Here is a 12,758-nt window from a genome sequence, read left to right as displayed (position 1 = left end):
CTACTATTTCCTACTTTTTCATCAGGATCCTACTTTTTCCTATTTTTTTACCAAATCTTCCTACTATTCCTACTTTTTCATTTTCAATGGAGAATTATTTTTTTTTTTAAAGAGTTTATTTAGTAAACTTGCAGGATGAATGAATCTATGGCATGACTGTATCCCTGTTAATGTGCATTCATCTAGATGAGACCTGACAACCCATGCTGACTGTCTGCTAGCACCTCTTCAGGAGCATAAATATTTATTTCTTATGTAACTTTTAAAATTATTGACAAGTTTTTTTTTGAAGTAACAATAGTGCCTTGTTTACTTCCTTAGCATTTGTACACTGCAGACTTCACTACCTTACACAGTTCCCAGTGATGCAAGAGCTGAGGGAACCCATTGTTTATTCCAGTTTTATTTTGTTTCCATTGACAACAATTTGACCAAACCTTATGCATGTTTACATGATATTGCTGTTTGGAATGTAGAGATATAGAGATACATGTATTGTATGAGTGGTTATGTAATATGGAATTTATTACACAAGTTATTGGAAAAAAGATAAAACTGATGCTTTGCCGAGTTTTCATCATTTACAAATATAATGTAATAAATTCTGTATTACATGACAACGGATATGATGTTCTATTGATATCATAGGTACATCATGTTAAGTAATTAAAGATAAATGCACAGAGCCTAAATACCCTAATACATTTTTAAGCTCCCGGTAGGGTGGCATATAGCAGTTGTACTGTCAGTCCGTTTGTCTGTCTGTCTGTGTGTGTGTGTCCGTCCGAAAACTTTAATATGGGCCATAACTTTTGCAATATTGAAGATAGCAACTTGATATTTGGCATGCATGTGTATCTCATGAAGCTGCACATTTTGAGTGGTGAAAGGTGAAGGTCATCCTTCAAGGTCAAAAGTTAAAAAATACAATCCAAGGGAAGTAATAAGCTTTAAAAGGGAGATAATTTCTAAACCTGCAAAATGATATATTGAAATTTTATTTCAAAGCTGCGCAATAGTGGGCATTTTGTTTCGGACAAACACAATTCTTGTCTAATGATGCCATAGCTAGTGAGGTAACTTCAAGGTGTTAAAGCGAAGTATTAAAATTATTAAACGGCATTATTACACTCCCGCAAAGTCATCAATAATGTAAAAGCCATTATTTGAAACTGGAATAAACAATGTAGTGCAACTGTTTCATTGCCCAATCAATGCTGTCATAAAAGATGTCAGGTGATAAGGTCCTATCTCCAGTTGCATAATCTGCTCTGCAATGACCAGTCATTTTGAATGTAACTTAAGTCATTATAACTGCACCCTATTGTCAATTTAAAGGTTTCACAATGTAGCTGTAGCAGAGCATTTACACTGCTTTATATACTAGTATTAATCTTGTACAACAAGTTGGTGTATCACTAAATAAATTTGGTCTTCTGCTTAAGGATATAACATGCACAATATAATTACCATTTTTATATCGATACACAGAAGACCTCTAACTACTTATTTGATGATACACCAAAATGAACAGCATCTAATTACATGTATACTTCTTTATCAGGGTAGCTTTGCTTGAAACTTAATTATCATAGATATATAAGTGCTAAAATTCCTAGTGGGAAAACAAAGTTTAACCCTTCATGGATGGAGAAGTTGGACAACAGTGGAAAAACACTGGGATCATGGTGCAAGAGAGATACCGGCAATGAGTTTGCAAGATATTGTACTGTCTGAATGAAGTCCATCTTGTAGTAATTCTGGTGCTAATCAACTTATAAGTCATGCAGATGGATAAAAACACAAGGAAAACATGAAATACATGCATGATAATTCACAAAAGCATTTGTTTGGAAGTGCCCAAAAGCCAAGCAGCTCTCAGGGTTGTGGGGATAAATCTATCTGTATGCAAGTACATCCATCACACAAGGAACAGGTACAAAAGGCTGAAATCTTCTAGGCCCTTAAGGTAGCTTCAAGTGGGTATCCATACAGAACATGTGATGGCACTCCTGCTCTGTTTCAAGCTATGTTTCCTGGACCTGTGTCTAAAAAATAAGTATTATGTATTCCTACTTTTGAGGGAAAAGTTCCTACTTTTTCCTACTTTTTTCCTACTTTTCTTGCAAAAGTAGTTCCTATTTTTTCCTACTTTTTGAAAAAAGGTCACTTGACAGCCTGCCATGACTAAAAATAGATTTATTTTGAAACAAAAGGGGTTAATTATAAACAATCAATTCAGTTTGAGTTGTCTCCCTTTATCAGACTTTTTTTTTTCAAAATGAAAAACTGGTTTTGTGGCAATTTTGTCCCTTGTTTCATAAATGCTCTCAGATATTTACCTTATTTTTGGTGTGTTAGTCTACTTTTGTGAATTACATATCAAGTGTGTTTGTCAACCTACATAGCTAACTGATAAAGATTGAGCTTCGTTCTGGTTCATTTATTTTTGACAAAGTTAAGGGCAGATTTAACAGTTCTCAAAATAACACTTCCAGATATTTTTCTGAAACGCCTTCACATACTTTACAGAATTTGGATAGTTGAGTCTACCTGCTTATCTTTCAGATCAAAGCCGAGTTTTCTTCTGGTACATTGATATTTAACAAAGTTAAGAGTCTTGGCATTTTCACCTAAATAACAGTTTTCAAATATCAAGGATCTAGGATCGTATCTTCTTCACGTTTTCAAAGTGCAGTAGGGGGCCTTGTGTTTTAGAAACACAGCTCTTGTAAGGTCTTTATGATTCATTTATTAAACTGAAACAGACACAGCCATTAAGTGTGGGGGACATTGTTGTCATAGTTGCTATGGAATTTAACAAATAAAAGCAGCATATTGCTCTTCATTTTTCCAATGATTTTTACCCAACATGCTTCACCATATAGAAAAAAACAGTGATTTCCTGTAGTATTTGCCAATTGAATCGACTACTTTTAAAATTGGTAAGGCTTTACAACAAAGATTGTTGCTGACTTAAAATTCAGTTGTTGACAAACCAATACAGTGCAAAAGATTAAGTTTACTAGGAAAGAAGTCAATAAGACATGAAAAAACATGTGGAGGATTTACAACAAAGTAATTTTAGAAAACCTTAGCTTGTAATTTCCTCACCTTAAAAAGGTATAAAATCCAAACAACCATTTTTTGTCTTGTTTTACAGGTGTTATTTAACGTGCTATTTTTCGTTGTTTGTTTTAAAAAGTACCTGTATAAAATAATACTAAATATTGTTATTTGCCCATGTATAAATTCTTCTTCAGTAACACTTTTAAGCTTGAAAAGAGTGGAGCAGACAACAAGCAGCTGCAAGAAAGATTGAATGAAAAGGAGACCTCATTATCAAGTGTTCAGGCGGAATTGATAGATCTACAGAAATCATACGATATGTAAGCACCAGCATTGACAATTTTCTGAGAAGAGATGCAGTTTAAAACATTAATTTTTACTTCTCAGGTCTTTTTTAACCAGGTTTTTTGAAGAAAAAAACTGGTTATTTGATTGGCGAATGTCGGCGGGTGGGCGGAACAAGCTTGTCCGGGCCATAACTCTGTTGTTCATTGTCAGATTTTAAAATCATTTGGCACATTTGTTCACCATCATTAGACGGTGTGTCCTGCCAAAGAATAACGTCGATATCTCCAAGGTCAAGGTCACAATTTGAGTTTGAAGGTCAAAAATGGCCATAAATGAGCTTGTCCGAGCCATAACTTTGTCGTTCATTGTCAGATTTTAAAATCATTTGGCACATTTGTTCACCATCTTTAGTCGGTGTGTTGCACGAAAGAATTACATCAATATCTCCAAGGTCAAGGTCACAATTTGAGTTTTAAGGTCAAAAATGGCCATTAATTAGCTTGTCTGGGCCATAACTTTGTCGTTCATTTTCAGATTTTAAAATCATTTGGCACATTTGTTCACCATCATTAGACGGTGTGTCTCGCGAAAGAATTACGTCAATATCTCCAAGGTCAAGGTCAGAATTTGAGTTTGAAGGTCAAAAATGGCCATAACTGAGCTTGTCCGGGCCATTACTTTGTGATTGTGAGATTTTAAAATCATTTGGCACATTTGCTCACCATTATTGGACGGTGTGTCGCACAAAAGAATAACGTCAATATCTCCAAGGTCAAGGTCGCCACAACTAAAAATAGATTGATTTTGAAACAACTATGTAATTATGAACAATCAATAACAATGCATATTTTGATTTTGAGTTGTCTCTTTATCAGACTTTTTATGCCCCCCTTCAAAGAAGAGGGGGTATATTGTTTTGCACATGTCGGTCCGTCCGTCTATTGGTCCGTCCCTGAGATGGTTTCCTGATGATAACTCAAGAACGCTTAGGCCTAGGATCATGAAACTTCATAGGTACATTGATCATGACTGGCAGATGACCCCTATTGATTTTCAGGTCACTAGGTCAAAGGTCAAGGTCACAGTGACTTGAAATAGTAGAATGGTTTCCGGATGATAACTCAAGAACGCTTTGGCCTAGGATTATGAAACTTCATAGGTACATTGATCATGACTGGCAGATGACCCCTATTGATTTTCAGGTCAAAGGTCAAGGTCACAGTGACTTGAAATAGTAAAATGGTTTCTGGATGATAACTCAAGAATGCTTATGCAGGTTTTTTTTTCTGATTTTGGGGAAAGGGCCTAGCCTTTTTTGAGGGGAAAAAATTAAGCGCGAAAAGGCAAATTTGGGGAAAAATAAGCGCGTTATTTGCACTTCTTGGGGAAAATATTAACAACTATAATGTTACATTTAAAAACAGTTTATAGCCTTTAAATGGATTTTTGGATATCATAATCAACATTGCGGTATGTAATGTAATTTCATTTGTTTAAATTAATTATATTTTAAATATTTCAATTTACTTAAATGTATTAAATTAATGAATAGAACAAATAAAAAAAACTATGTTGTTTTAACATGGAAGAAAGGTGTCAATCAAAAAAGCTAAAGTTTCCCGGTATTATTCATATTACGATTGTGACGAACTCTGTACCCGTTTTCTACAGTAAATTCAGTGTGACAAAAGTGCAGTGTGACGACACCTCCGTAACTTGCGTAAACCGATCATACAAGGGTGGGTGGGGTAAAATAAACATCATATATAATGTGTAAAAATAAAATAATTATAGCTTAACTGGCAATGCGAATGGAACTCAATATCTACTTTTGTCAACACTTTTCTTCAATAAATCAAGGATACTTCGCGTACCGTTTGCGTCTTCTTTCTTTAATTTCTTGTTATAATGCTGCCAGTTTTTCGACATTTTGGAAAAGGTTAAAATAGCGAACGTTGCTGACTGCGTTATTTAAACCTCCGATATTGAGTTATAAGATAAACCAGTCTCCAAATACGCTGATCACCGTAAATTTCCGGCATTGTTCTTGAACCAATAGTTAAGTTAGACGTCACTTCGGGATTCACCGTTTTCATACATGAATAAATTCCGATGATTCGCGCATGCTCTAATGACAATTTCGGTATTTTAAAATGTTAACATGTAAATCGATACGATTTCGGCACTGAATACGAAACAAACATTGAGAGTTCGTGATTTATTTTGACAAAGATTTAAATTGATTCAAAGGGGAAAAATGAATATTTGGGGAAAAATTAAATCTAGGGGAAAATTTACCTGCTGAGGGGAAAAATAAATCCGAGGGGAAAGGGCCGTTATTCGGCGGGTCACAAAGAAGGAAAAAAAAACCTGTTATGCCTAGGATCATGAAACTTCATAGGTACATTGATCATGACTGGCAGATGACCCCTATTGATTTTCAGGTCACTAGGTCAAAGGTCAAGGTCACATTGACTTGAAACAGTAAAATGGTTTCCGGATGATAACTCAAGAATGCTTTCACCTAGGATCATGAAACTTCATAGGAACATTGATCATGACTGGCAGATGACCCCTATTGCTTTTCAGGTCACTAGGTCAAAGGTCAAGGTCACAGTGACTCGAAACAGTAAAATGGTTTCCAGATGATAACTCAAGAATGCTTACGTCTAGGATCATGAAACTTCATAGGAACTTTGATCATGACTGACAGATGACCCCTATTGATTTTCAGGTCACTAGGTCAAAGGTCAAGGTCACAGTGAGAAAAAACGTATTTACACAATGGATTCCACTACAACTGACAGCCCATATGGGGGGCATGCATGTTTTACAAACAGCCCTTGTTTTCTAATTGAAATCAAGGTCAATTATACACAAGCAGGTTAACAATACACATTTTGTATTTTCTCCCTTTATCAGACTTTTTTCAACTGAAAACCTGGTTTTGTGACAATTTTGTCCCTTGTTTCACTATATTTGGAATATGACTTGTTATGTACTTTCGAAATAAAGAACTTTGTCCTAAATTAACTTCGAATTGGGGAAAATATTATTGTTTGATATATAAATTTTGATTTCATGGTGATAAAACAAATATTTAACAAATCATAAGCATAAACATTTTGATAAATGGATATTACAACTCATATTTATGTAAATTGTGTTTGTGTGTGTGTGTGCAGGAAATGTGTAGAAGTACAGGATCAGCTGGGGGAGGTGGAGCGTCTGTCAGACCAGCTGCAGACCCAGGGGGAGAAGTATGAGGATCTAGACTGCCGCTACCAGCAGACCAGGGCCGACTTCATCAGGTGCCTCACCCTTACTGCAGCTTATTGTGTCTTAAGTAGGGGCTGAATAATGGCCCCATCCCCCATGAAAATTTATATAAAATGATGCGCTTTTCTGCAAATATCAACTTAACTATGGACAATTTCTTCCCCATTTTCAACTCTAATGAAATATTATGTCACAAAATGGAAGGCTAGGCATTTACCCCAAAATACAGGAAGAAAAGCCATTGGCTAAGATTACATACCTGAAACAAATAATCTGGCCATACCTAGGACAAATGTATTTGAAATATCGAACTGTTAATCAAACAGCGACATGACAATTTAGAATTATTTGACTATTTTACATAGTTAATAATGCCAATATCAACTTGTCTAAAGAACAAATACAGGAGATGTGTAAATTTGTCACTTGCATAATATAGACTATTTGTTTACCCCTGCCAAAGACTTAATGTGTAGTTTTCAGTATGAAGGTGAATTCTTATCTAAATTGTGTTCCCTTTACCAACAGTATTGAGATAATAAAACTGCCAAACTGACAAGCACATGCCTGGGATTCATCCAAAATGATTATATTCATGAAAATGTGTTTGAAGGGACATGCCATATCTTGTCTTCTCCAGGGATTTAACAAATGGACAACGTATTCTGACCACAAAGGGTTGTAATTAGAACCAAGAACTGTTAAAAAATAGTAACAGAAGACATCATTAAAGTCTTACCTTTGTTTACTAATCATTTACTGGTCAATAACTGCCAATTACAATAAAATGTACATGACTGTTCCAGGCGCTGTGATGAGAGGGATGAGTTGTTCAGGAAGAATGAAGCCAAGGACGCCAGTCTCCAGCTCATGTCACGGCAGCTGCTGGACATACAGGCAGAAGTCAAGGAGGCCCAGGCAGCGCTGGAAGAGTATGTACCATGTGGTTGTTGTGTATTGCCCTTGTGTCAAAGTACAAGATTTCTGAATTTGAGCAGAACCTAATTGTTTGTCTGATTTTTACTGGTGCCAGACGTGTCTGGATAGTTTATTTCCCTGATAAGCTGCATGAGTTGAAGTTGAGTTAATTTAATATTTAAAATACTTCACTTTTATTCTCAATTTTAAATTATTGGTTAGCAAAAAAGACAACAATTTCCCAACTTTAATGAAAATAACACAATATTTTCCAATCCAAAGGCCCTTGCCCCATCTGCAAAGTGGTGCATGATGATTTGTGACTAGGAAATAACTGCATTTTATTTAATTTTACAATTTTTGTATAATTGAAATATGTTCAGATTTTGCTCAATTAAAACATTAGATGCAGCTCTATGAAGTCATGAAGATAGTTCTACTTTCATGACACATGAAAATATGAGGAAACTCTTGGCGAGTGGCAGTAAGTGTCTTCTTTCATTGCCATTCTTTCACTTTGCAGAAAAACAAAGGAAAATGATTCGCTGAAATCCCAGATGATGGACAAAGAGGTGGAGCTAGTGTCAGCCAATCAGAAGGTCTCAAACTACAAGCAGCAGATAGAAGACTATAAGGAACATCTTCAAAGGTATGATAATGTTAGATATTTTGTATTCAGTTTTGTTTTAAGCTCACGTAGCAAGAACTAACTAGTTAATCTGTGATTAAAGCTATTTACAAAGCTACCTAGGCTCAGCATTAGACTATTACAATTTTGCTATATTTCGGCAAATCTGATTCTTTTGAAAAAGAAGTTCAGAAAAGCTTGTATTTCAATAACCCTTTCCCAGGGCTCCCCCTGGCCCAACAATTTCTGTAGCCAACATTTTAGCCAAATGGATTTTTTGTAGCCAAATTTTGGAAACTGTAGCCAAAGTTTTAGCAAAGCATGCGGAACCAAGTGTTGTAAGTATAGGCTACAGACGCGTAAAAGAAGAAACTAAAAAAAGAAGCTTTAATATGTTTATTACTATAATCATCATGTGTGCACAACAAAAAACACTGTTTACCACAAACCATTTATAGATGTACATACATCATAACTCAAGCATTTGTTCATAAAATAAGCACATGATAAATATACATTACATATCTTGAACATACATTTTAGCAGAAGGCCATAATCTGCATCATGTGTGCGTAACAAAAAAACAACAGTTTACAACAAAACATTTATAGATATACACACATAACTCAAGCACATGTTCATAAAAATAAGCACATGATAATTTCACATTACATTCCGAAAGCAAAATATCTTTGAATGACCTATTATCAGATTTGATTTTTTTTTTAGACTGGGTCATTAGATTCGTCAGAGTCCAAAGGACACTTATTGCCTATCGTCGCCATTATAGCAGTGACAATTTCCGACACTTTCGCCGTAAATGTCAAGGGTTTTATAACCCTTCATCTATCGTCATTCACAATTGTAACGCATTTAGCCTTTAATCATAACAAGCATTACGAACTTCTCAAAATTAAAATCAATTATCAACTTCTTTACTTATGTTCATTGTGTGACTAAGTTGATAATTCGCTAACGGCTTTTACTCAAATTGATTGAAATGGGCAGCAATCTTTAATCAGATGTAATTGTTTATTTAAGCCGATAAGATCAACGATTACACCATTGTTTTGTTTTTACACCAGTCAGTTTTCTTTGTCTCGATATCCGGTTCTGACAGGTGTTAATGCAGACTGCGTATCAATTTTTCGGGTCAATAACACTGCGATGTATTGAAGCACAGTCTACAGCTGAAAGAGTTTACTATCTGGGACGGCATTTGTCAGGAAAATAATTGTTTGGCTAAAAAGTCCGGCGAACGATTTTTTTCCTGACAAAAATTGTTCGCAGGATGTATTCGCCAAACGATTATTTTATTTACCGAATTTGCTAAATATTCACAATTGGCGAATCTGGCAAACGGCAGCGGGAGCCCTGCTTTCCCACTCAGAGTCAACGTGAAAATGGCTATGTGCAAACAGCATAAATCCAGAACAACCTGCGGGTAACTTCAAAAAACTTGAATCTAGTAAAAAAAAGGTCTTTAATTAAATTTAACTTTTTAAGGGACTACAAACGCGTAAAAAAAGGTATCTTAGTGGTAAAGGGTTACCTCTGTCTGTTGGTCTGTCAGTCTGCATATATGTTACCAATGTTTGGTTTCCAGCAAGAGTGATGAGTGTGATGACCTGCAGATGAAGTGTGAGGAGATGGACGTGGAGCTGTCCATGGCTGCCAGGGAGGCCGTAGACCTGCATGAGCGGGTGGACGCTCTCAGAAAGTAAGGCAACTATTTAGTGAATTTTCTCGTTTAAAGGATCCTTTTTTATGCCCCAGGTAGGGTGGCATATAGCATTTGAACTGTCCGTCCGTCAGTCAGTCCGTCCGTCCGAAAACTTTAACATTTGCCATAACTTCTAGACTCAAGTATATCTGTGCCATGATTTAAATTTCTATTTTATCCCTTAATAATGGGTTTACACTCGTAAAAAGTGAGAAAACAAATACGTCTGTGTCTTTATTTTATTTTCCGTTTGATCACTATATAAAAGGTGACACACTCAAAATGTAAGAACTTAAAATAGGGTACTTACCTTCACAAACATAATTCTTTGGAAAAGAACTTATACTGTTATCATGATTTTACCTTTTCATACTTATAGATGGGTTTGACACACAAAAAGAAAGTAGAACTTGTAATTGTTGTATTGTCTTATTGTCATGATTTCACCTTTTCATATCTATGTATTGTGTTGACACACTCAGAAAGTAAAAACTCCTAAACTGTTATCAAAAAGTAAGAGAATGTGAAGATTGTTAGCAAGATTTAAAGCCTTTCCACACACAGGAAGTGAATGAAATCTATAACTATTTAACCCTTGACCAATTTGATACATATTTGACGCATTTGCAGTCCCTCAGAAAGTTCAATTTAATTGAAGACCTTTCTTACTAGATTCAAGTTTTTAAGGCTTCATTTCCAATCCTTTGATACTGATGATCAGCAAACAGCATAAAACCTGAACAGACTGCAAGTTACTCGGAGGCTGTTCTGGTTTTATGCTGGTTGTAAAAGCCATTTTCACTTTGTTTCTTATGGGGGAAAGGGTTAAATCATTTAACCTTTGGATTTCCTTAGAATTTGTAAGGAGGTCTTTTTTGTTTTTTTAAGTGCTTTATTGAGATATTATTTCCGTCTTAGTATTGGTAATTGCAGTAATAATCAACAGTTGGGGTTTATATGTGTAGGAATTAAAACTCAATTTCTTGGAATTTCTGGAACTACTTCCACAACATTAAGGTCTGCCCATGGTTTGTTGCAGAATAACTCACACTTATTTGCCCTTATTGTTGTAAAATGAATCTTAAACTTTGGATTTGGAGGATGATTAGTTAAGTGATATGCATCTGATGTGGTTATGGTTAACATTATTGCATGTACCTATGTCTGGGTAGGTATAACTGTTTCCTGTATGAGAAGCTGATCTGTGTAACCTACGCCGGGTACCAGATCATGGAAGACCAGTGTACTAAAGAGGGGTGAGACAGATTTCTGGTGCCCAGCTTGTTTCCCACTGTTAATGCTTGCTGGATTGCTCTCCCTTAGAGTCCTATTGTAGCTGTTGTAGTTTTTCTATTCAGCAGACTTGTTTCCCCTTGTTTTTTTATTTGTTCAAGATAAAAAAATCATAGCTGGAAAAAAAAAAAAAATTTAAAGGCGACTACTGTTCCAAGAAATAAGGACCTTTTGTGTTAAACGCTGTCTGTTGGTTTATGCATTGAAAATTTCGCACATGGCACAACCACTGTTAATATGTGTATTTGGGAGATATAACCGTATGTTGAAATACATCAATATTTGAAAGTTAGGTTTGTGTATGAATAACAATGGGAAACAATCTAGCCAGAAAAAGCTTCTGTTGTAATCTAATAAGTTACTCACCTGTTATAACTTCTAGACCCCAATTAAAAGAATAACACCTAATATTTAAATTATTGTTGTAAACCCTATAATATATTTGTATGATTTCACAGCATGATCTTTGAGTTTTAGATGACCAAGCTCAACTTTCCAGTTTGTAAAAAAAAATATTCATTTTAATTTGTTATGAAAAATAAAAACTGTGTTTCAAACAGTTAATTGGAATATTGCACATTTTTTCTGTTTGCATGTTTTGTACAATACCTTGTTATGCCCATGTTCATTATAACTACTAGTATACTGATTCACCCTTTCCTCCATAAGAGGCAAAGTGAACATGGCTATGTGCAAACAACATAAAACCAGAACAGCCTGCTAGTAACACACAGTCTGTTCAGGTTTTATGCTGTTTGCTGCTCATCAGGTTGGAAATGAAGGCTTTAAAACTTGAATTTAGTATAAAAAAACGGTTGTTAATTGAATTTAAGTTTCTGAGTGACTACAATTTCCTCAACTTATGTATCTATGTGGTAAATATTTTGATTTTCCTAAATTACTTATCCTATGCTATGGATTGGATCTGCCTGATTGACCACTTTGATGTGGATTCTAACAGGTGGCTTATGATGTTACTTAATCATTAACACATCATTAACACATATGCTTTTACCTGTAACCTTGCATGCATATCTGTGGTGGAATGTTTCTTAAATTATTAACACATGTCGTACCCTTTTATCTACATGTTTATCTACATGTTTTGCATGTATGTCATTTGCCTGAACAAGCTGGGCTGCCATCCAGTCTCAAGTTATGTAGGAATTTTAATGAGTCCGAGTGCCTCCTGAGAATGGTGTTGATCGTGTCACTGCATGTTTTTAGTATAAGTTAACACAAATACAATGACAAATTTACAGGGGTAGTATTTTTATGCTCCCCATATATATATACATTGGGAGGAGATAGTTGCCAGTTGGGGTTCCTTACTTACTTCCTTTCTTCCGTCACACTTTTGTTACAGTCAGGGCTATAGATAACTTTTGGGGTATATTGTGTAATTCACCCCCTGTTTTTGACAACAATAGGGTTTTTGTAAATTCAATAGTTTTAGCAAAAATTGTCACCCCCTTCTTTTGAGCTTAATTGGGTTTTTCACCCCCGGTTTTTTTTAACTCAATTGGGTAATTTAGGGGATGACATATATAATATAATAAA

The 12,758-nt window shown here is 35.2% G+C and overlaps 1 protein-coding gene across 2 annotated transcripts in view; it reads left to right on the top strand.

Annotated features, from left to right (window-relative positions):
• LOC127877360 (hyaluronan mediated motility receptor-like) overlaps positions 1-12,758 on the top strand; it is a 73,919-nt gene that overhangs the window by 52,668 nt on the left and 8,493 nt on the right. The window contains exons 14-19 of one of the 2 annotated variants that reach the window (XM_052423110.1): positions 3,264-3,389; positions 6,543-6,668; positions 7,443-7,568; positions 8,078-8,203; positions 9,789-9,902; positions 11,078-11,161. In XM_052423110.1, coding sequence (XP_052279070.1) covers positions 3,264-3,389; positions 6,543-6,668; positions 7,443-7,568; positions 8,078-8,203; positions 9,789-9,902; positions 11,078-11,161 — 702 coding nt within the window. The remainder of the gene's footprint in view (positions 1-3,263; positions 3,390-6,542; positions 6,669-7,442; positions 7,569-8,077; positions 8,204-9,788; positions 9,903-11,077; positions 11,162-12,758) is intronic. The other variant, XM_052423111.1, reaches the window with a different exon arrangement.

Source organism: Dreissena polymorpha, chromosome 4 (genome assembly GCF_020536995.1).
Source record: "Dreissena polymorpha isolate Duluth1 chromosome 4, UMN_Dpol_1.0, whole genome shotgun sequence".
Taxonomy (NCBI): Eukaryota; Metazoa; Mollusca; class Bivalvia; order Myida; family Dreissenidae; genus Dreissena; species Dreissena polymorpha.
The sequence above is the reverse complement of the archived record's forward strand: the minus strand, read 5'-3'. Positions and strand labels throughout refer to the sequence as shown.